General features: G+C 47.3%; 1 protein-coding gene and 1 long non-coding RNA gene across 5 annotated transcripts in view; one reads left to right on the top strand and one right to left on the bottom strand.

Annotated features, from left to right (window-relative positions):
• Positions 1-16,836, bottom strand: part of LOC308482583 — a 38,788-nt gene extending 21,952 nt beyond the window's left edge. For all 3 annotated transcript variants that reach the window (XR_013989337.1, XR_013989338.1, XR_013989339.1), the window contains exons 1-2: positions 16,562-16,836; positions 1,353-1,424 (exon numbers count right to left, since the gene is read on the bottom strand). This is a non-coding gene — a long non-coding RNA (uncharacterized lncRNA). The remainder of the gene's footprint in view (positions 1-1,352; positions 1,425-16,561) is intronic.
• A 46-nt stretch (positions 16,837-16,882) lies between these two features.
• Positions 16,883-20,382, top strand: part of CATSPER4 (cation channel sperm associated 4) — a 34,689-nt gene continuing 31,189 nt past the window's right edge. The window contains exons 1-2 of one of the 2 annotated variants that reach the window (XM_081015757.1): positions 16,883-17,029; positions 19,114-19,194. In XM_081015757.1, coding sequence (XP_080871883.1) covers positions 17,003-17,029; positions 19,114-19,194 — 108 coding nt within the window. In that variant the 5' untranslated portion in view covers positions 16,883-17,002. The remainder of the gene's footprint in view (positions 17,030-19,113; positions 19,195-20,382) is intronic. The other variant, XM_081015758.1, reaches the window with a different exon arrangement.

Below are 20,382 nucleotides of genomic sequence, written 5' to 3' on the forward strand. Positions count from 1 at the left end.
GGGTGGCACCGGCCACCCTCCGTCAACACGAGTGTGCAGTGGCATTTGGGTGTAGAGGAATGTAAGCTGCGGCTCAGGCATCTGATCCTTCTCCCCTCCAGCTCAGCATTTTCCACACTGAATGGCAGTGGCTTTGCAGGGCTTTTAGACCTGGGACACCCCCAGTCCTATCCAGAGATGCCAGGGGTGAAACCAGGGGCCCTTCCACCGACCTATAGCTTTTCCCCTCGGAGGAGGCCTGCCTGTGAATCACCTGTGAACCTGTGGCTCTCTAGATGTCTTTGGACTCCAACTCCCATCAGCCCCAGCCAGTCTGGCCAAAGCTCAGGTATGATGGGAGTTGGAGTCCAGCCACATCTGGAGGCCCACAGGTCCCCCAGCCCTGGTCTGTTCTGACCGGTAGCAGCTTTCCAGGCTGAGGTTGTTCCCAGTCTCTGCTCCCTGGCTGTTTTAATTTTCTATGCCAAGGATTGAACTTGGGACCTTCATGTTCTCTGCCACTGAGCTGTGGTTCCTGCCCTTGAAAGCCCTGCTAAAGAGAGAAAACATGGGATATCAACCCATCAGTCAAGCTCTCCTCTTCCTCCTCCTCCTCCTCCAAAATGCTGTGGAGTGAAGAATCTATGGATCTCCAGATGTTGCTGGACTCCAACTCCCATTATTCATGACTATTGACCACGCGGGCCAATGGGAGCTGCAGTCCAACCACATCTGGATGGCACCAGGGTCCCCACCCTAGCTGCAGCAGTTACCAGCATGCTGCCATTACATGCTGTAGCTTACTCTATACTTCAGACTTCTCTGTCATTGCAGAAGGATCAACACAAAACAAGAGGATATGGTGTTTGTGTGTGTTGTGTGTATGAACACACTTAAGAACTTTGTAAAATTTCCCAAACATAAAACAGATCTGAAGGAGGTCTTCAAAACAGAAGAGTAGACGCCCAAACAAATCATTCACATCTTTTACTTACACTCACTGCCAGCTTTTGGAATCAGGCATGGCCAATGGTGAGGGGAGGATGGGAGTTGGAAGTCCAAGAACCCCTGGAGAACACCGTATTGGTTCCCCTCGATTTGGAACATCTTCTCCAGGATCACTGATTTGGCTTGCACCACAGCTTGAGCCTTCTGGTGTGGCTGGTGTGCACCATCCCAATCAGGTTAAGGCCAGATCTGGGGGTTGGGGTGGTTGAACAGCCTAAGAAAACTGCATGCATACATAGCACTGAAAGTGAAAGATGTCTAGAAGAGGCCCAGATCTTTTATAAGGCACTCACCACTTTTCTCCACTTCTACAATCTCATCCACCACTCCGCCTACCTCCACCCCCGGCATTCCCTCCTTCTCACCGAACTGCAGAGTCTTAGATAACTTCTGCTCTCCAGGCCTTTTCCCCCTTCTTAAAGGTTGCCAGATGTTCACTGTCAATAGGAAATGGACATGATTTCAAAAACACCTATGAAACAGCCAGCTCTATCCTTATCTCAGTAGAGACCTGTAACAGACAGACACGCACATGCCTCCACAACGGACAGGCCTCCGTAAAAGGGAGACACCCTCCCCCCACCTTCGATTCTTCCAAAGCATGGATGGGCAATTTGTTTGATGCTGGAAAAGCAACCATGACCACAAGGACTCCAAGCAATTTGATGCCTGTATGATTGACATAGTTTTCACAAAGCTGGCGTGTTCAAGCCGAAAGCTGATGAACACATAGCATTTCCTCTGTGCACTTACTTGTGCCATTTTTAAACTAGCCTGCACATACGCACTCTCACAAAAAGACCTGAATTTGTTCTTTGGAAAAATCATCAGCTCAGATCCTGATTTATACTTAAGACGCAGTAACGGGAATCCTTCCTGGCAAATAAAAGATAGCTTTGGTTTTGGGAAACTGCAAGCCTGAATAGCTTTAGGAAACGGGTTTTGTTTACATTAGGAAACGTGATGACTCTCACCAGCTTCAATCTCCCAGCCAGCTGAGATAAGCAGGAGTTGCGGAATTGCTTAACCCTGAACCTCAAAGAACCTCCTGGGTCAAAACAAATATGTAAGGTTGGGGTCTGTATGCCAGTGGTGGGTGGGGCCATGGCTACATCATCATAATTATCATCATCATTTGTTAAATTTACATTTGGTCCATGCAAAACCCAGAGGTTTCTGCACACGCAGTAGACACAAATGCCTCTCCATCAAAAATCACCTCTCCAAGAAGCATTCTGGTTACATCAACACCTTCCAACTAAAGCACATTTATGCCACTTTTACTGTTATGGCTTCCCCTTAAGAATATTGGGTACTGTAGTTTATCTCCTCATTGAGCTACAATTCCCAGCGCCCTTGACAAACCAGGGTTCTTTGAGGGAAGCCATGTGGTTCAATGCACAGGGAGGACGCGACCTATGACAATTAAAAGGCGCATACCAGCCAGGCAAAAAGCACTGAAGAAGGGAATATAACAGGGCCAGTGAGGATATGTGGTTGAAGAAGAGCCCCAAAGGTCAGCGAGATAGGCTTGGTGGGCGGCTCATATACACCCTTAGCATATGTCATGAACTGGCAGGATGACAGGGAAGAGGAAGAGGATCCTGCCGAGAGGTGTAGCTGGGACCGGGAAAACACCGGGGCAAGCAGGGGATGGGGAAGGAAGTACTCACAGGGTGATGAAGCATGACAAGGGGATGCGGGTCAGTGCACAGGAACCAGAGAATTAGGACCCATCACCAGAAACAGAGGGGCCCCTGTTTCCACAGACACACAAGGGGCACTCTAGAAGGCTGAGGCAGGCAAGGGCCCACAACCCAGCACACTAGCTGGCTAGGTGGGGCTTGCTAGCTCTGGGAAGAGGTGTGATTCCTCAGCTGCTGTAGGCTTGGAACAGGTGAAAGGCACCTGCCTCCTCAAGCCCAGATGCTGCAATCAGCATGCAAAGTACCAAAGGGAAGCAGAGCCGAGGTGCTGTGTTTGCTCAACTGCCCATGTTGATGGACCTTGTTTTGGATGCTCCTGGACTTTCATAGGACTGTACTTTGGGTTTGACTCTGGACTGTATCCTGACTGCTGGACTTCAGCCTTGGCTACTTGGATTGACCCTGGCCATTTCCTGACCTTTGGACTTGGGGTTTTGGACTTTGCTTGTGTGGGTTGATCCTTGCACTTTGAACTTTTGACTTGGCATGCTGCCTTGCTGCCAGTTAGGCCAGGGGTTCAGAACAGCTTAGTGTGTGAGAGATCCCAGACATCTCCAGTGCTCTCTCTTCTAAAGGAAACCTGCCCTGTAAAACTGGGGTCCAGGAACCTTTAGCCTTTGCAATGTGCTAGACTATATCTCTCTGCATCCATGATTGCTGGTTTGCCTGCTGGGTCTGCTGGGAGTTAGAATCCACAAACTAAGCAACTCTGTATGTAGTTTATAATATATACAGTGCCAAAATAATAATGGCTTGTGCAATTCAGTATCTCAAAATTGCGCATGCCATTATTATTTTGGCATTATATATATTATTTGAGATTTAATGTAACAGAAGATGGTGAAATTCTCTATATTATTGTTAATGGGTTTTTGTAAACTACATACAGAGTTTGTGATTTATCTCTCTGTGTTCCTTGGGTGTGGTATGGGAGTTATACAGGAATTCATTGATGTGTGATGGTATCTTAACAGCTTTGGCAATTCAGCTGTAAGGTCTTTGAACTGATCTCCAAGCTGAAGTTTGACACGCAGAGGAGTGTGATGGGCATGTTAGGCTTGCCATACGCCAGGAGAATGTCCTGGTTTTCGGGCATAAAAATGGCGTCAGGGGGGAATTTTGCTGAATTGGCAAATTGTCAGGGAAAATCTGGATGTAGGGCAATGTGATGGAAAAAGCAACGAAAACAGCTCCAAAATCTTAAAATCATTATTGTTGGGGGAAGTCCCCCCCCCAAAAAAGCTCAACAATTTAGGTGGGTTCCTGGTGTCAGGAATGATGCTTTTTGAAACATGGCAAAGCTAAGGCATGTTGCCTGATTTGTAGCTTGCTCATGACTGCCAGTGCAGGATCTACTCCTGGCTGAGAAATCTCACCACCCCATAGGCAAAGCAAGCCTCTGAAATGCAACGTACGGATGCAACGTCCATCTTTTGCCAAGCTGAAACATCAGCATAATATGACATTAATAACATTTATTATTTTTATTTCATTTATGTCCCACCTTTTCCTCAAAGAGCTCAAGGTAGAGCACGTGGTTCTCCCCGTCCTCATTTAATCCCCACTACAACCCTGTGAGGGAGGCTAGGCTGAGAGGCAGCGAATGGCCCAAGGTCAGCCAGCGAGCTTCATGGCCCAGTGTGGGTTTCAGCCCTGGCCTGCTGGGTCCTAGTCTGACACTCAAACCACTATACCACGCTGGCTCTCAAATTCAGCCGTCGGAGAGTGGGGGTGGTGAAGGAATTTTAAAATGTGTGTCTTGCAACTTGACGTTCAAACCATGAAATGCAAATTTAATGTCAAACTTGTATCTCCGTGTCATCTTGAATGACGGCACCCACATTACGTGGCTAACCCTAGATTTGGTGATGGATTTCACTCTCGCCTGAGACAAAGAGGCTCATTCAGGAGATGAAAAGGAAGAAGTGCTTTCTGCCTCTGATGCAGAAGAGTTGTTATGGTCACAAGAAAAGCCCTGCTGCATCAGAGCAGAGGCCCATCTTAGTCTGGCATCCTGCTGACCACAGCAGCCAACCACAAACAGGACATGAGTGCAGCAGCTGATTGTGTTTCCCAGGAACTAGTATTTATAGGAACATAGAATCATAGAATTGTAGAGTTGGATGGGACCCCAAGGGTCATCTAGTCCCATCCCCTGCAATGCAGGAATCCCAACTAAGAGCATCCATGGCAAATGACCATCCAACCTCTGCTTTAAAAAACCCAAGAAAGGAGAGTCCACAACCTCTCTTACTGCAAGATTATTCTTCCTGGTGTTTGGTGGGAATCTCCTTGGTTTGGGGGGTGTTGTTGATGTAAAAAAGGTAAAGGTACCCGTGACCATCAGGTCCAGGTGTGACCGACTCTAGGGTTGCGTGCTCATCTCGCTCAAGAGGCCGGGAGCCGGCGCTTGTCCGAAGACAGCTTCCGGGTCACGTGGCCAGCGTGACTAAGCCGCGTCTGGCGAACCAGTACAGCACACGGAAACGCCGTTTACCTTCCCGCTGGAGAGCGGTACCTATTTATCTACTTGCACTTTGACGTGCGTTCGAACTGCTAGGTTGGCAGGAGCAGGGACCGAGCAACGGAAGCTCACCCTGTCGCGGGGATTCGAACCGCCGACCTTGCGATCGGCAAGTCCTAGGCACTGTGGTTTAACTCACAGTGCCACCCACGTCCCGTTGTTGTTGTTAAGTTAATTAAATTTGTATACCTTCTATAACCATAGATCTCAGGGCAGTTCACAACATAAAATTGAGATATTAAATACATAGTAAAAATAAAAGCAAAGACAACCCAATACAGTGGTACCTCGGGTTACATACGCTTCAGGTTACAGACTCTGCTAACCCAGAAATAGTACTTCAGGTTAAGAACTTTGCTTCAGGATGAGAACAGAAATCGTGCTCCGGTGGCGCGGCAGCAGCGGGAGGCCCCATTAGCTAAAGTGGTGCTTCAGGTTAAGAACAGTTTCAGGTTAAGTACGGACCTCCGGAACGAATTAAGTAATTAACCCAAGGTACCACTGTAACCCCCAATTTCCACAACACATTTTAAAAGGGCATCAGATGTCATTCAGACAAAGGCCTGGTTAAAAAGGAATATTTTTGCCTGGTGCCTAAAGGTGTATAATGAAGGTGTCAGCCAAACCTCCCTGGGGAGAGTGCTCCATAAACGGAGCCAATGCAGAAAAGGCCCGTTCTCATGTTGCCACCCTCCAGACAAAGGAGGAAACAAGCTTGCTCCATCTTCCATGTGAGATATTTGAAGATGGCTATCATATCTCATCACAGTCTGCTCTTTCCCAGGCTGAACATACCCAGCTCACTCAACTGTTCTTCAGAAGGCTTGGTTTCCAGACCCTTAATCATCTTGGTTGCCCCTCTCTGCACACGTTCCAGCTTGTCAACATCCTTCTTAAATTGTGGTTCCCGGAACTGGACACAATATTCTAGGTGTGGTCTGATCAAGGCAGACTAGAGCGGGACTATTACTTCCCTTTATCTGGACACTCTACTTCTGTTGATGCAATGTAGAATAGCATTAGCTTTTTCTGCTGCTGCATCACACTGTTGGCTCATGTTAAGCCTGTGGTCTACTAAGACCCCAAGATCCTATTCAGATGTACTACTGGCAATCCAGTACTGGTAGAGTGAGAGATTATTTATCTCCTTAGAATCATAGAATTGGAAGGGGCCCAAGGGTGATTTAGTCCAACCCCATGCAACACAGGAATCACAGCTAGCACAATGTGTTCAGATTAATGTAACATTCTGTCTTTATATTTCTCTCTCCAACCTTCTTCTTTCTAAAATGTCACTTTTTGATTTATTTGACCTATATTATTGAAATGTAAAGTGTGACGATTATAAAATAAAAATTAAAAAAGAAAGGAAATGGAAATATGTCTTAACACTGACTCTAACCATTGACCAGCTGGCTAAGTGCTGTCTACACTGGCTGCCAGCAACTGTCCTGGGGTGTCAGACAAGGAGTCTTTTTCAGACCTACCAAGAGATGGCAGGGATTGAACCTGTGTTCTTTGGCATGCAAAACAGGTGCTCTGCGCCTGAGCTGGCCCTTGCCTGCCCCATGCTGCCTCTTATTCTGAATGGAATGGGAAGATGATGACTAAGAGCCATTGATAGCCTTGTCCTCCTTGAATTTGGCTTAAAAGTCATTAGGCATCACAACAGAAAACTGGAGAGCCTTTTGTAAACAAATTATACTGTTTCCTCCAGTACTTTGTTCGCTGTGCCTCTTTGTCTCCCACAATTGCCCTGTTGGATTTTCACCAAACTGCTCCCCCCACCCTTATAAATGCTCAAAATGGTTGTCTATGCACCATGCATTCAAAGCATGTTTAATGCACCCCACACAAAGAACATTGGGAACTATAATTCTCACAGAACTATGATTCCCAACACCCAGTGTGAGCTGTAAATGCATGGTGCAACACAGCCAATGTGCAGCCAAGAATTTGTGAGCGTGACTTTCTCAGGTACAGGTGGCCTTTTGAGTTGGGATTTGAAACCTCTATATTCCAAACTTAACTTGGTGGTGGTTCTTCATTCAGGCCAATGGCCACGTTTTGGCTGGGTGGAGTCGTGGCGCTACTTGCTTACCACCCTCTCCTATGTTGATCCATTGGCTTTCCCCTGGGCTCAGATGTGCTGACCCACTCCAAGCAACCCTATAAGCAGGGAGGCTGTCAGCTATTTAAAAAACTGGAGGGCACAGGTTCCTGACACAAATTTGCACCAAGTGGCACACATTGGCATAAAATATGCATATGCTAGTTTCAGCAGGAGCGTGTAACCTCAGGCCTTGGGAGCCAAATGTGGCCCTCCAGACCTTTCTATTTGACCCTTAGAACTTTCCCTAGACTAGGGTTCAGCAACCTTTTTCAGCCGTGGGCCGGTCCACTGTCCCTCAGACCATGTGGTGGGCCAGACTATATTTTTTTGGGGGAAATGAACGAATTCCTATGCCCCACAAATAACCCAGAGATGCATTTTAAATAAAAGAAGACATTCTACTCATGTAAAAACACACTGATTCCAGGACTGTCTGCGGGCCGGATTTAGAAGGCGACTGGGCCGCATCCAGCCCCCGGGCCTTAGTTTGCCTACCCCTTGCCCTAGACCCCATCCCTCAACTGGCACAGCCTCCCACCCTGAGTGTTATGCTTGGCTGGAATGTGTCCTTGGACTCTGATAATGCCTCTTGCTTGCCTTGTTGTTGGCGCCCATCTATCTCGAGAGAGTGCGCCTTCAGAGACAAAGTCAAACTGCATAGTAACCTCTCTGGGGGTGCAAGCCTGGGCAGTGTGTGTGGAGGTCCTGGGCTGCCCAGATGGCAAGACCCCTCCCCTCTCAGCCTCGCTGATGTGGTCCAAAGCAAAGCAGAGCAATACATTTGGCACCAGCTTGGCTGCAGGAGTTGCCAGAAGGAGGTGTACAAAGCACCATCCAACCGCCTTAGGGACCACACTCTGGATTTGTGTAGGGTTTCCTCCTTAAGCCTTTTCTTCTCCTGAAGATGTCTTGCTTTCCTGGATGGAAGATAGGGAGTGGGGTTTGTGAGTGTGTGAAGAAGCCAGCCTACTGTACAAAGGTAACATGTATAATAATTGCACCACCCACCTTTGTCTCTGGCCCCGCCCAGCACTGACATGTGGTTCTCAGAAGGTTGAAGAGAAGGGAATGTGGCAGATAAAAGTTCCCCACCTTTGGGATAGGAGATCTGGGGGCTTGGCCAGAAAGACCTGGATGGTGTTTGCGCCCCTTGGACTACCCCATAGCAACACCCTAGCCTACAAGCTTTTTTCTGCTTGGGGGCAAAAGATGATTCATGCTGCCGACTCATTCATTTCCAGGCCCTTTCTGGCTATTTTCCCACCTCTCGATCCCATCTGGTTTCCAGCGCTTCTTCCTAATGCTGACATCCACCCCACTCTCTGTCCCAGCAAGAGTTCCTCAGGTCGAGGAGAAATGCTTGGGGGATGAGTCGGAGAAGGCGATAAAACTGTTCAGACAAACCTTTTCTCTGTCTTTCCATTTTTGGCATTGATGCTCACCAGAAGAAAAAGGACCTGCTTCTTCTCAACAGTTCAGCCAGACTAGAATATAGGGTGTTTTTTTAAAAAATAATTTTTTTAAGGCGGCTGTGCTTATTCCCTTTCTAATATGGTCAGCCAAGCAGGAATTTCATTTCAAAATGGGTCATAGCTCCATAGTGGAGGGAATGTCCAAGATGCTCGAGATCTGAAGTCCATCTTCGGGTTTTGTTTTTCTGAAAGATCAGGTAGTGCAGGGGTGGGGAACCTGTGGACCCCAGAAGCTGCTGGACTCCAGTTCCCGCAAGCCCCAGATGGCATGGCCAATAGTCAGGGATGACGGAAGATGTAGGCTTTGTACCCAGCATCGTTGATGCACTCTCACTGCCAATGTCAGAAGCAAAAGTACACATGGCATCGCCCACAATCCTTATATACATCTTATAGTTTCATCCCATGTCACACGTCCAGCTTCCCAAATAACTAGTGTGCACAGTTGCTCCTTCTGATGCCCTTGTCTCCATCAGGCAACATTGCTGCGATTCCTTGGAAGGGCGCTTTTTTTCCTTTTCTATTTTTGATACTTTCCTGATTCCAGAAGCTATCGAACTCCTGTAGAACCACTTTCCCATTGACAGGGCTTTCTAGCCAATTCTGTACAAGTTCGCTTACTATCCTCTCATCTAGGCTGCTCTCTATTTTGATGAATCAGCGGTGAAATGGAAACAGGAGGCCCATTTCCCAAAGCTGTGGACTTCATGAGAGTCAACCAAGTTTGGGCCCCTTGGAGCTTTTTGGTGGGCCAGAGCGTAACTCTTTGTCACCATCTAGTGGGCGAAGCAAACAGTTGTCTCCAGGCCAGGGCAGCATCTCATGTGAGGAGGCTGCATTAGAAAGCAGTCCCAGCGCATCTTCAAACAGGACGTCAGCTTGCCACAGACCCAGTTCCTCCCTAAATGGCCTCGGCCCAGTATCCCTGAAGGAGTGTCTCCACCTGCATCATTCTACCCGGACACTGAGGTCCAGCGCTGAGGGCCTTCTGGCGGTTCCCTCACTGCGAGAAGCCAAGTTACAGGGAACCAGGCAGAGGGCCTTCTCGGTAGTGGCACCCGCCCTGTGGAACGCCCTCCCACCAGATGTCAAAGAGAAAAACAACTACCAGACTTTTAGAAGACATCTGAAGGCAGCCCTGTTTAGGGAAGCTTTTAATGTTTGATGCATTACTGTATTTTAATATTTTGTTGGAAGCCGCTCAGAGTGGCTGGGGAAGCCCAGCCAGATGGGCGGGGTTTATTTATTTATTTATTTATTTATTTATCAATCATTATATCCCATCTTTCCTCCAAGGAGCTCAAGGTGACATGAACGGTTCTTCCCCACCCCAATTTTATCCTGACAACAGCCCTGAAAGGTAGGTTGGGTAGATTAGTTGAGAGGTGGTGAATGACCAAAAGTCACCCCATTGGAAGACCAGGGTTCAAATCCATACTCAACAGCAGGACATGATGTGTGCCGGGATGAGTGTGACCTAACCACCTGTGGGGTTGGTCCGGCCTATGATACTTTTTCAAGGGTCTTAGTGAACCACAAGTTTAACATGAGTCAACAAGTGTGATGCAGCAGTAAAAGATGCTAATGCTATTCTAGGCTGCACCAACAGGAGTATGGGGTCCAGACCAAGTGTTCAATTTTGAGCACCACAATTTAGAAGAATATTGACAAGCTGGAATGTGTGCAGAGAGGAGTGACCAAGATCATCAAGGGTCTGGAAACCAAGCCTTATGAGGAATGGTTGAAGGAGTTGGGTATGTTTAGTCTGGGAAAAGAGCAGACTGAGAGGAGATAGGATAGCCATCTTTAAATATCTCAAGGGCTGTCACATGGAAGATGGAGCAAGCTTGTTTTCTCCTGCTCTGGAGGGTAGGACCCAAACCAAATGGATTCAGGTTACTACAACAGGAGATTCCGACTAAACATCAGGAGGAACTTTCTGAAAGAGCTGTTTGACAGTGGAACAGATTCCCTCAGGGGGTTGTGGATGTTATATTCTTATTTCATGGAAGTTTTAAAGCAGAGGTTGGATGGTCACCTGTCATGGATGCTTTAGCTGAGATTCCAGCATTGCAGGGGGTCAGACTAGGTTGCCGTTGGGATTTCTTCCAACTCTACAGTCCTATGATTTTATGATACTCCTGTTATGATTATTACTATTAGTTTATTAATTGCCATCTACACAATAGTCTCAAGGTGATGTTCAATACAACCAAGAAAAAACACTTGAAACCACACAAAAAACCACAGATACCTTTAAAAGAAAACAAAAACAGTACAAAACCGACACTCATGGCATAGACCCATTTATCCAGCTGGAACTGCCTGTCGGAACAAGAATGTCTTCAATTGTTTCCGGAAAGTGCAAAGAGTGGGAGCTTGCCGTATGTTGAGAGGAATGCTATTCCACAGAACGAGGGCAGCCTGGAAGTCCCTGTTTGACAAGCTTCTGAAATCTTTGGAACTTGCGGGATATGTTCCTGCAGACCATAGTGATCTACTGACTATTTAAGGGGTAAAGGGGTTTATTAAGTAATGGGCCAGCCACCACTGTGACACCACACAAAATGCCTCTGCTAAAGGACTCTGTACATAACATCCTTCTTGGGTCATTGTTGGGGAAAACAATGGCTTAGGGCAGCCATTTTGCCACCGCCCATGTCCCTGGCAGGTCCTGACTTTCGTTATAATCATGAAAGGTTATTATGTTTGAACGTTCCATTGCACTTTATCAATAACGGGTTTGGGGGAAGCAAGTAACACATCTGCCTCAAACGATCAATGACTCAAAAGCTGTGTCTGTTTTCGAAGCCCATAGAATATTCCAACAATCCCTCTTGCATCAGCATGCTTAAGACTTTGCCATTTACCTGTGGCATTTTTAATTATTGCCTTCTTGTTTGTCTGTTGGTGTCCTGCTGTAATTTTAATAAAGGTAAACGTAAAGGGACCCCTGACCATTAGGTCCAGTCGTGGCCGACTCTGGGGTTGTGGCCAGCATGACTAAGCTGCTTCTGGTGAACTGGAGCAGAGCATGGAAACGCCGTTTACCTTCCCGCCGGAGCGGTACCTATTTATCTACTTGCACTTTGACGTGCTTTCAAACTGCTAGGTTGGCAGGAGCAGGGACCGAGCAACGGGAGCTCACCCCGTCACGGGGATTCGAACCGCCGACCTTCTGATTGGCAAGTCCTAGGCTCTGTGGTTTAACCCACAGCACCAATAAATTATAGTAATAATAAATTTTTATTTATACCCCGGCCTCCCTGGCCAGGGCTGGGCTCAGGGCGGCTAACACCAAATGTGAATTACAATAAAACGTAATAGAAAACAACAAACAAACAAACAGTTAATTAAAATACGGCTTAAAATACAGCTGAACTGTGCGATTCTCGGCATCTGCTTCAGACTGACGTGGAGCATTTGCTTGCACCATTCTGCTGTTTTATAATGGGAGCAGCTAATAAATCGTTTAAAGGAAATAAATAAAAATAGATGCCATGGACTTTTAACATGCCCCTTGAAAAGAACTGGGCCCCAAATGGCATTCGCCACATGCAAAATGTGGAATAAACTGTTTGCATTCCACTTTGCCATCAAGAAGACTCCTGAGAAGTGGCTCTTCTGTTGGGTGGAGGGCTCTGGTTTGCTTTTTGCTGTTTTAGGGAATTGGGGGGAGGGAGGGGGATGGTGTTCAAAGGCGCTGTTGAAGCCCCATGAGCTGGAAGATGCAGTCAGACCGTAAACTTGGGTGGTGCAGCTCCCTGCAGCTGGGACACCACCCAGGCTTATAATTATCTCTAATTCCTCCCCTGCTGCTGCCACTGTGTTAACGATGCCCGCAGCTGCATGCTGAAGGGGCAATTAATTGCCTAGCCCACGTAACCGTGGTTACGGGAGGGATATACAGCCGGTGGGTAAAGATGGAAATCGGTTGATCTGAAGCAGCAACAGAAAAGACCGACTGACTCCGGGACAGAGCTGGCAAGAGCTGTTTATTACCAACGGGAATCCTTGCACAGGGTTCTCAGCCTCCCTTTGAGGGAAATCGAGGTGGCAATCAGGTGAGGCTGCGTCGTGTCCAGCCACCGAAATCCACCAATGGCAAAATAGTGGCTTGGGGCAGAGCCATGTGCAAGGTGGTGGCTCAGGGGGAGAGCCAGTGTGGTGTAGTGGTTAAGAGCGGTGGACTCGTAATCTGGTGAACCGGGTTCGCATCTCCGTTCCTCCACATGCAGCTGCTGGGTGACCTTGGGCCAGTCACACTTCTTTGAAGTCTCTCAGCCCCACTCACCTCACAGAGTGTTTGTTGTGGGGGAGGAAGGGAAAGGAGAATGTTAGCCGCTTTGGGACTCCTTAAAGGGAGTGAAAGGCGGGATATCAAATCCAAACTCTTCTTCTTCTTCTTCTTCTTCTTCTTCTTCTTCTTCTTCTTCTTCTTCTTCTTCTGCAGTGTGCCTTACAAACCATGGCGCTGGGATGCTTTGCAGATACAGGATGCTTAAAACATTGCCTCGCTCCCTGCATACCCTAAACAGTTCCTACGTTCTGCAGGAGAGGGCCTTCGCAGATACCATCAGGAGGCCCATTGCAAAATGTTGAAACCAGTCCTTCGGTGTGCTACAATGGCAGATATTGGCGCTTCAAATTTCAGCAGTGCCTGCCCTGTGCGATGCCTAAATCCGGTGTCCCCAGCCTCTCGCCTTCCATTGGAGAGCCCATCAGACAAATGTTCCTCCTTCAATGCACCATCTAAAATCTTTCTCCCAGTTGGTATCTGTCTTTAGTCTGAATCGATTTTATGTATGCGCTGTTGTTGTTTTAAACCACAATTCTCTTTTTTTTAGAAAAGAAAAAGTTTTCCTTATGCAGTTGTTTTACGTGTGCTATTGCACATCGCTTCGGGATGCCTCACGGGAAGTGATTCATAAATGAAATCATCTCCATCTATTACAGATCAGGAATTGCAATCGCCTCTTTTTGCCCTGGGGGAGGGAGGGGGCTATTGGTAAACAACTGGAAGTCAGAACTCCTGGCAGAAAATCCCCCTGCCCTGTACCAGAAGACAACAATGATCTGTCTCCTGTACAGAGCGTTGTGCCATTCTCTTTTTTATATATAATGTGCTTTTTTCACATGTGCTTCAGGTGTGGTGGTCAACACTCAGCAAGTTGATGTGTGCAGACCCAGCAATCAACACACAGACAGATAGGGGACATCTTGGTCTAAGGGAGAATTTCTTCAGAAAAAGAGCTGATCCCAAATCAGAGGGCTAAGAGGGGCTGCTGGAAGCCCCCTAGCCCCTTGTGCCACCTTACAACTGTTAATCTAATAGCGCAGCAAGCAAGCTGCCTAGGTATGGTTGCCAGGGCAGAGTCTACTATCCAAGCCAGGATCTGATTTCCTTACATTATTTCAGCCTTAGTACAGCACCCCTTAGGGGACGCGGGTGGTGCTGTGGGTTAAACCACAGAGCCTAGGACTTGCCAATCAGAAGGTCAGCGGTTCGAATCACCGCGATGGGGTGAGCGCCCGTTGCTCAGTCCCTGCTCCTGCCAACATAGCAGTTTGAAAGCACATCGAAGTGCAAGTAGATAAATAGGTACTGCTCCGGCGGGAAGGCAAACGGCGTTTCTGTGCGCTGCTCTGGTTAGAAGTGTGGCCTGGCGAGAGGGGGTGTGGCTGAGGAGGGGTGTGGCTTAGGGGGAGAGAGAGGTCAAGAGGCCAAATTTCGTCCCTGGGGCTGAAGGTCCCCAAACCTTATTTAAATAAGTATGCTGCTATGCCCCCTTTCTGGGCAGCATTAGAGCAATTGTATTCCAAAGCTGTTTCTGCAGAAAAGCTTTAGATTCAGCACTAAATTAGAGGCAGTTGTTTGTTGTTTTGTTTATTTAACAAATGTATATCTCAAGTTTAAAAAAGAAAAAAATTGAATTATTCATATTTTGCAAAGCGCATACAGTGGTACCTCAGGTTAAGTACTTAGTTCGTTTTGGAGGTCCGTTCTTAACCTGAAACTGTTCTTAACCTGAAGCACCACTTTAGCTAATGGGGCCTCCTGCTGCTGCCGCACCGCCGGAGCACAATTTCTGTTCTCATCCTGAAGCAAAGTTCTTAACCCGAGGTACTATTTCTGGGTTAGCAGAGTCTGTAACCTGAAGCGTATGTAACTCGAGGTACCACTGTAATTCCTTAGCATCTGTTGTTTTGACTGTTGTTATGCCTTCCAGCCATACTGCCACAGGCTGTGGGTCATGAGACTCTTAATCTCAGGGTCCTAGGTTTGAGCCCCACATTGGGCAAATGATTGCTAGATCATGGTCCCTTCCAACTTTACAATTCTATCATTCTGTCATGTGCATGCTGACAGTCATATGATACACTCCACAACTGAGTTGTTTCTGGTTAAAGAAATGTGAGCGACGAAGAGTGGTGGCTGCTGCCCAGTGGGGCTAGTGGGGTGGAACATAGAGAGGCTAAGAGAAGGTGGAGCCAGCTAATAGGTGGAGCCTGCTGAGAGCAAGGAAGAGGAAACCAATTGGCAGTGGTACCTCCCTGGGGAGGCAGGTGGAGGCTGGCTGAGGGCAGATTGAGTTTCGTGGGCCCAAATCAACTTGCCTCCACTACTGGTACCTGACTGCAGCCCCTGGATCTACTTTGGTGTTTCTGCCAGCAAAGCTAGCTTAGCCTATGGCAGCACTGACAAAACCACCGGGGCCTGGTTGAAGAGGAACGTTTTCTCCCTGTTTTGCAGTCATCACTTTTATGTTGTGAACTGCCTTGAGATCCAGAGATGAAGGGCAGTATACAAATTTAATAAATAATAAAATTAAAAATATCCATACACGCACTCCCCCAGCCAATTACCTGTTTCTTCCATACTTCCTAGTCTTTTCTATTCACTACTTTCTTTTTATCTCATCCCCTTCCTTTCTATTTACAGCTTCTTCGCTTGTTCATCACCACCACTGTCATCAGCAGCAGCAACAAATCTTTGTCTCTTTCCCAGATGGCCTTTAACCCCTCCTCTGGCTTTCCCCCCTCGGAGTAGGGAGACCTTGCTCTCCTTGTCCACGAACTCCTCTGTCTCCTGGCTACCTTTACTCAGCACAAAAGGGGCTGTTGGTGCTGACATTAGTCCAGCCAAAAGGCTGTGGCAAAGCCCCAGGGTGTCAGGCAGGCAACGGAGGAGGCCCTGGGCAGGCTGTGGCACTGCGAGGCCCTTGCCCCCTGAAAGTGGGAAGGGTGGGGTCAATGAAGTATTTAATTCACTCTTCATGGGATCAGACGCATTTGCCTAACAAGGCTCAGACAGCTTTGGAAAAGCGGCTTCCATATTATTTCTTGGTCTCTTGCCTCCCCTTTGTGGTCAAAAGGTGCAAGTGCAGAGCCATCAAATCGGGGAGAAGGCATGCATGATGATGAAATGTTAGACTGAAGATGTGCTATTTTAAATCACATTGGAAGCACCATCATTCCCTCGAAGAATTCTGGGCAAGGGAAGTTTACCCGTTCACTGAGTTACAACTCCCAGAGCTGGTCCACCTCCTTACCATGGCGTTGCCTTTGTGGAAATCATTGGGGAAGAGGATGGGGTCAAAACTAGAATTAGTTGCCTCTTCCTGTTATTGGCCTCCTCCCTTTCCATCCACCCTACCAGCCCCGTAGTGGTAGCTGCTCTGTTTGCGTAAATGGGGCTCTACCCCACTAACCTCAGTTGGCCTTCTGCCAGCAGCCACCTGCCTGACTTCCTACTTACCTCCAGTCCAGGGGGGTGGGGTGGAGCTGGTTGCAATCTTCCTCCTCCTAAGTCTCAGCATTGCCCCTTGTGGACTTCAGCAGGGAGAAAGGGGACAGAGACAAAACTAGAATGAACTAGCTCTGCCCGCTATTGGCTGGGGCTCCACCTGCTGTTAGCTCTGGCGCCCCCTACAGTTGGGCTCCCTGTCTTCTGCCCTATCAATCTCAGTGGGCACCAGCCACTGTTGATGTTCCTCCCACCTGCCGTTTTCTCTCTTATCCCCCGCTCTCTCCTCCCCCCTCCCCCTATAATTTCCTGTTTATTCCACATAGCAGGAGAGAATGGAGACTTTTGTGATGTCATGCTTACAGCCAGGATTTCATGATATTAGAATGCTGATGTCACAATGCAAGAGGGAGGAATAGTTTCGTAGGTGGTGGACTTGACGCTGCACGCACAATGGTTGAACGTCGTAAGAGCTCTCTGGTGAGATCCTGGGGGTTGATTTCTCGCAACTTCAGGAAGCCGCAGAGTTTGCCCTCCTTCTCTTTGTGGAGCAGCAGAAACCTTTCTTCCCGCTGACCTTTCTTCTCCCCAGAGAAGCAGTGGCAAATTTTGACTTGCAGGACCTCATCTCGAAAGCTGCTATGGCTCCAAGGATTGCATGTTCCCTTAGGTTCGAAGCTAGACTAAAGTTGAAATTAAAAGTTTTTCTCATGCTTGTGGCATGACTGCAATCCTGCGCTTAGTTACTAGGGAGAAAACAGGCCAAGCTTTCTGTTAGAAATGCTAAAAAAACCTCAAAACCCTGTTGCAAGGAGGTGTCACCACTTACACTGCTAGCATGAAGCAGGAACCCCATCAAATAAAAGGAAAGCAGTATCCGGCTTCTACTGGATTGCTTGCTTATTCTGTGACTTTGAGTACTTTCAGACTGCAGTAAATTTGCAGGTGGGATTCAATGGCATGCCAGCACATTTGGGTTCCACAGTTAAGGTGAATTTGCAGGTCTTGTGCAACCAATTCACTTCCCTAAAAATAAAATAAAACCCAGATCTTTTTGCAATAAGGAAAGTGGCAGGGAAGTGCAACGGGAAAATGCTCAATAAAGAGGTGCTCTGGAAGTGACCTTTCTCTGTGCTAATCTGTCACAAGCCATAGCAAAACTTGAAGGCCTCATTAGCACCTTATTCATTTGCTAGATAAAGGAGGGCCTGGCAGTTGGCCTGGAGATCCTGTGGATGATGCCTTCACTCTTGCTCTGGAAACAAGTCCTGGAACTGCAGTTCCAACACATTTCCCTTCCATTACACCAGTTCTCGGCTCCCATCCCAGCACAATACACATTTGATATAGCTGAAATCCTTGTATCTCACTCACCTTCCAGTCCTTCCATCTTTCTGATGCTCCCCATGAGGCTAAATGATTTTTGTGGGGCTGGAGCAATTTGGAGAGAGGGATGTGAAGATGAAGCATATCCTCCAATGGATGGAAATAGGGGCACATCCTTGTAACATCCCAGTTCTCATCTTACCAAGGATCATTTCCTCAATCCCCAGCATATTAGGTAAAGGTAAAGGGACCCCTGACCATTAGGTCCAGTCATGGCCGACTCTGGGGTTGCGGCGCTCATCTCGCTTTATTGGCCGAGGGAGCCAGCGTAGAGCTTCCGGGTCATGTGGCCAGCATGACTAAGCCTCTTCTGGCGAACCAGAGCAGCGCATGGAAACGCCGTTTACCTTCCCGCTGGAGCGGTACCTATTTATCTACTTGCACTTTGGCGTGCTTTCGAACTGCTAGGTTGGCAGGAGCAGGGACTGAGCAATGGGAGCTCACCCCGTCGTGGGGATTCGAACCACCGACCTTCTGATCGGCAAGTCCTAGGCTCTGTGGTTTAACCCACAGCGCCACCTGCGTCCCTCCCCAGCATATTACACATCACAAAAAACCAGGTCCTGTCTGTTGTATGCTGCATATATTGACCCTATACTTGCCTGTTCTCCACTGACATAAAAAACCAACCCCCTCTGTGCTTTGCATTAGAGATAGGTCAGAAAAACAAAGTCTTAGTAGATTGATTAGAAGGTTGTTGTTCTCCTAGTAGGGATGGGGACCCCCAGGCCCAGAATGTGGCCCTCAGGACCTCTCTGTCTGGCCCTTGGGACTCTTCTCTGCCTCCCTGCTGCCCCCCCTCACTGGTCCTGCTTTGCAGTCTCCTTGAGTGTTTTCGCCTGGATGGATTGCAACCTTGAACTCTGGCAGTGCCTCTTGCTTGCCGGGATGGAGGGTAGAGGGTGTGTGTGTGTGTGTGTGTGTGTAAAACTCACATTCCTTCCCCTGCCTGGAAGGAGGACGTGTGTCAGTGTGTGTAAAACTAGGCCACTGTTCAAAGGTAGAAATGGCATTTATTGCTCCCACACACTTTTGCCTCTGGCCCTGCCCTCTACTGGCATTCACCCCCCATCAGGAATGTGACCCTCGATATGAAAAAATGTTCTCCCCTTATGATATGCACGTTCAATATGTTTAGCCTGCTCCCACAAGAGTCTTTGTGTTTTCCTGTCTCCCAGGTGGTTGACGTAGGCGGTCAGGGACTTATTACTGAAGCAGAAGTCCCCGAGATCAACTGCAGATATGTCACTCGTAGTCAGGTATTCTCCTCCCCCCCTCCCCTGCCTCTCCTCTCCAAGGCTCAATCTCTTTGCTTGTTGTTTGACTTTATTCCAGAGCTCCCTGAACTTTCTCCCCCCCCCCCCAGGTTTTGTTTCTTTAAGTTTTTATTGTTAAAATAATTCAGCATTAATACACACATATTGCGAATATACAAGCATACATTTCATACAGTCCTTTAAAATGTTCAAACATACCTACACTCAATCCCACAGATAATTCCTTTTCCCATCACCATCCACCACCCCTCACCCCACCTTTGTGTTAGACTTCCAATCTACTCAATTGCAATTTCTTTCCACTTCTATCGCTTTCTTTCACAAAGCTTTAACCTAATTTCATGCTTCTTTTTCTATTACACATTGTTATCCATCTTATTTAGTATTTCAGTATTTAAAACAGAACTTGTTTATTCTAATAGGAGTTCTGATTTTTCGATATGGTTTTGCATGTATCCTTTAAACACCTTCCAGTCCCTGTCTATCTTCTCTTTTGAGATCCTTCCAATTTCTCCCATTGTTTTGGATATATTGTAGTACTGCAGTAATTTGGCAAGCCACTCTATTTTTGTCGGTATAATACCACTTTTCCAATTTTTCTCAATCGATAGCCTTGTTGCTACTGTTGCGTATAAATATAATGTCTTGTCTTCTTCCTTTAGACTTCCTGGTACTATTCCCAATAGAAAACCTTCTGGTGTTTTCCTAAATGAATATCTGAACATTTTTTTTCATTTCGTTATATATTGTTTCCCAAAATTGTTTGATGTTTAAACAGTTCCACCATATATGTATCATAGTACCTTTTCCAGTGTTGCATCCCTGAATTCTCATAAGAGCCCTGGTCCATCTGGTCCAGAATCCTGTTTTCCACAATGGCCAAGCTGTTGGCTATTTTTTTCTGAGTCCTGCAGAGTGATTCAGCAGTTTTACCCTCAAAGCCCTAGGGATGAAGTAGACACCACACACAAGACTTTGAAGACGACTCTTTACTTGCAGGATGGCATCTATTTACAAGCAGTGTCATACATATATACTAAGTCCGATGCAATGCCTTTTGCTCTCTTGAGCCCAAGAGAGTGTCTTCTTGCTACTTACTGTAAACGCCTGTGAAGCAGTCCAAGCTATAAATTATAGCTCTTCTGTCCTCACCAACTCCTCCAGACACAA

The sequence above is a fragment of the Podarcis pityusensis genome (genome assembly GCF_964106645.2).
Source record: "Podarcis pityusensis genome assembly, chromosome: 8".
In the NCBI taxonomy this organism is placed as follows: Eukaryota; Metazoa; Chordata; class Lepidosauria; order Squamata; family Lacertidae; genus Podarcis; species Podarcis pityusensis.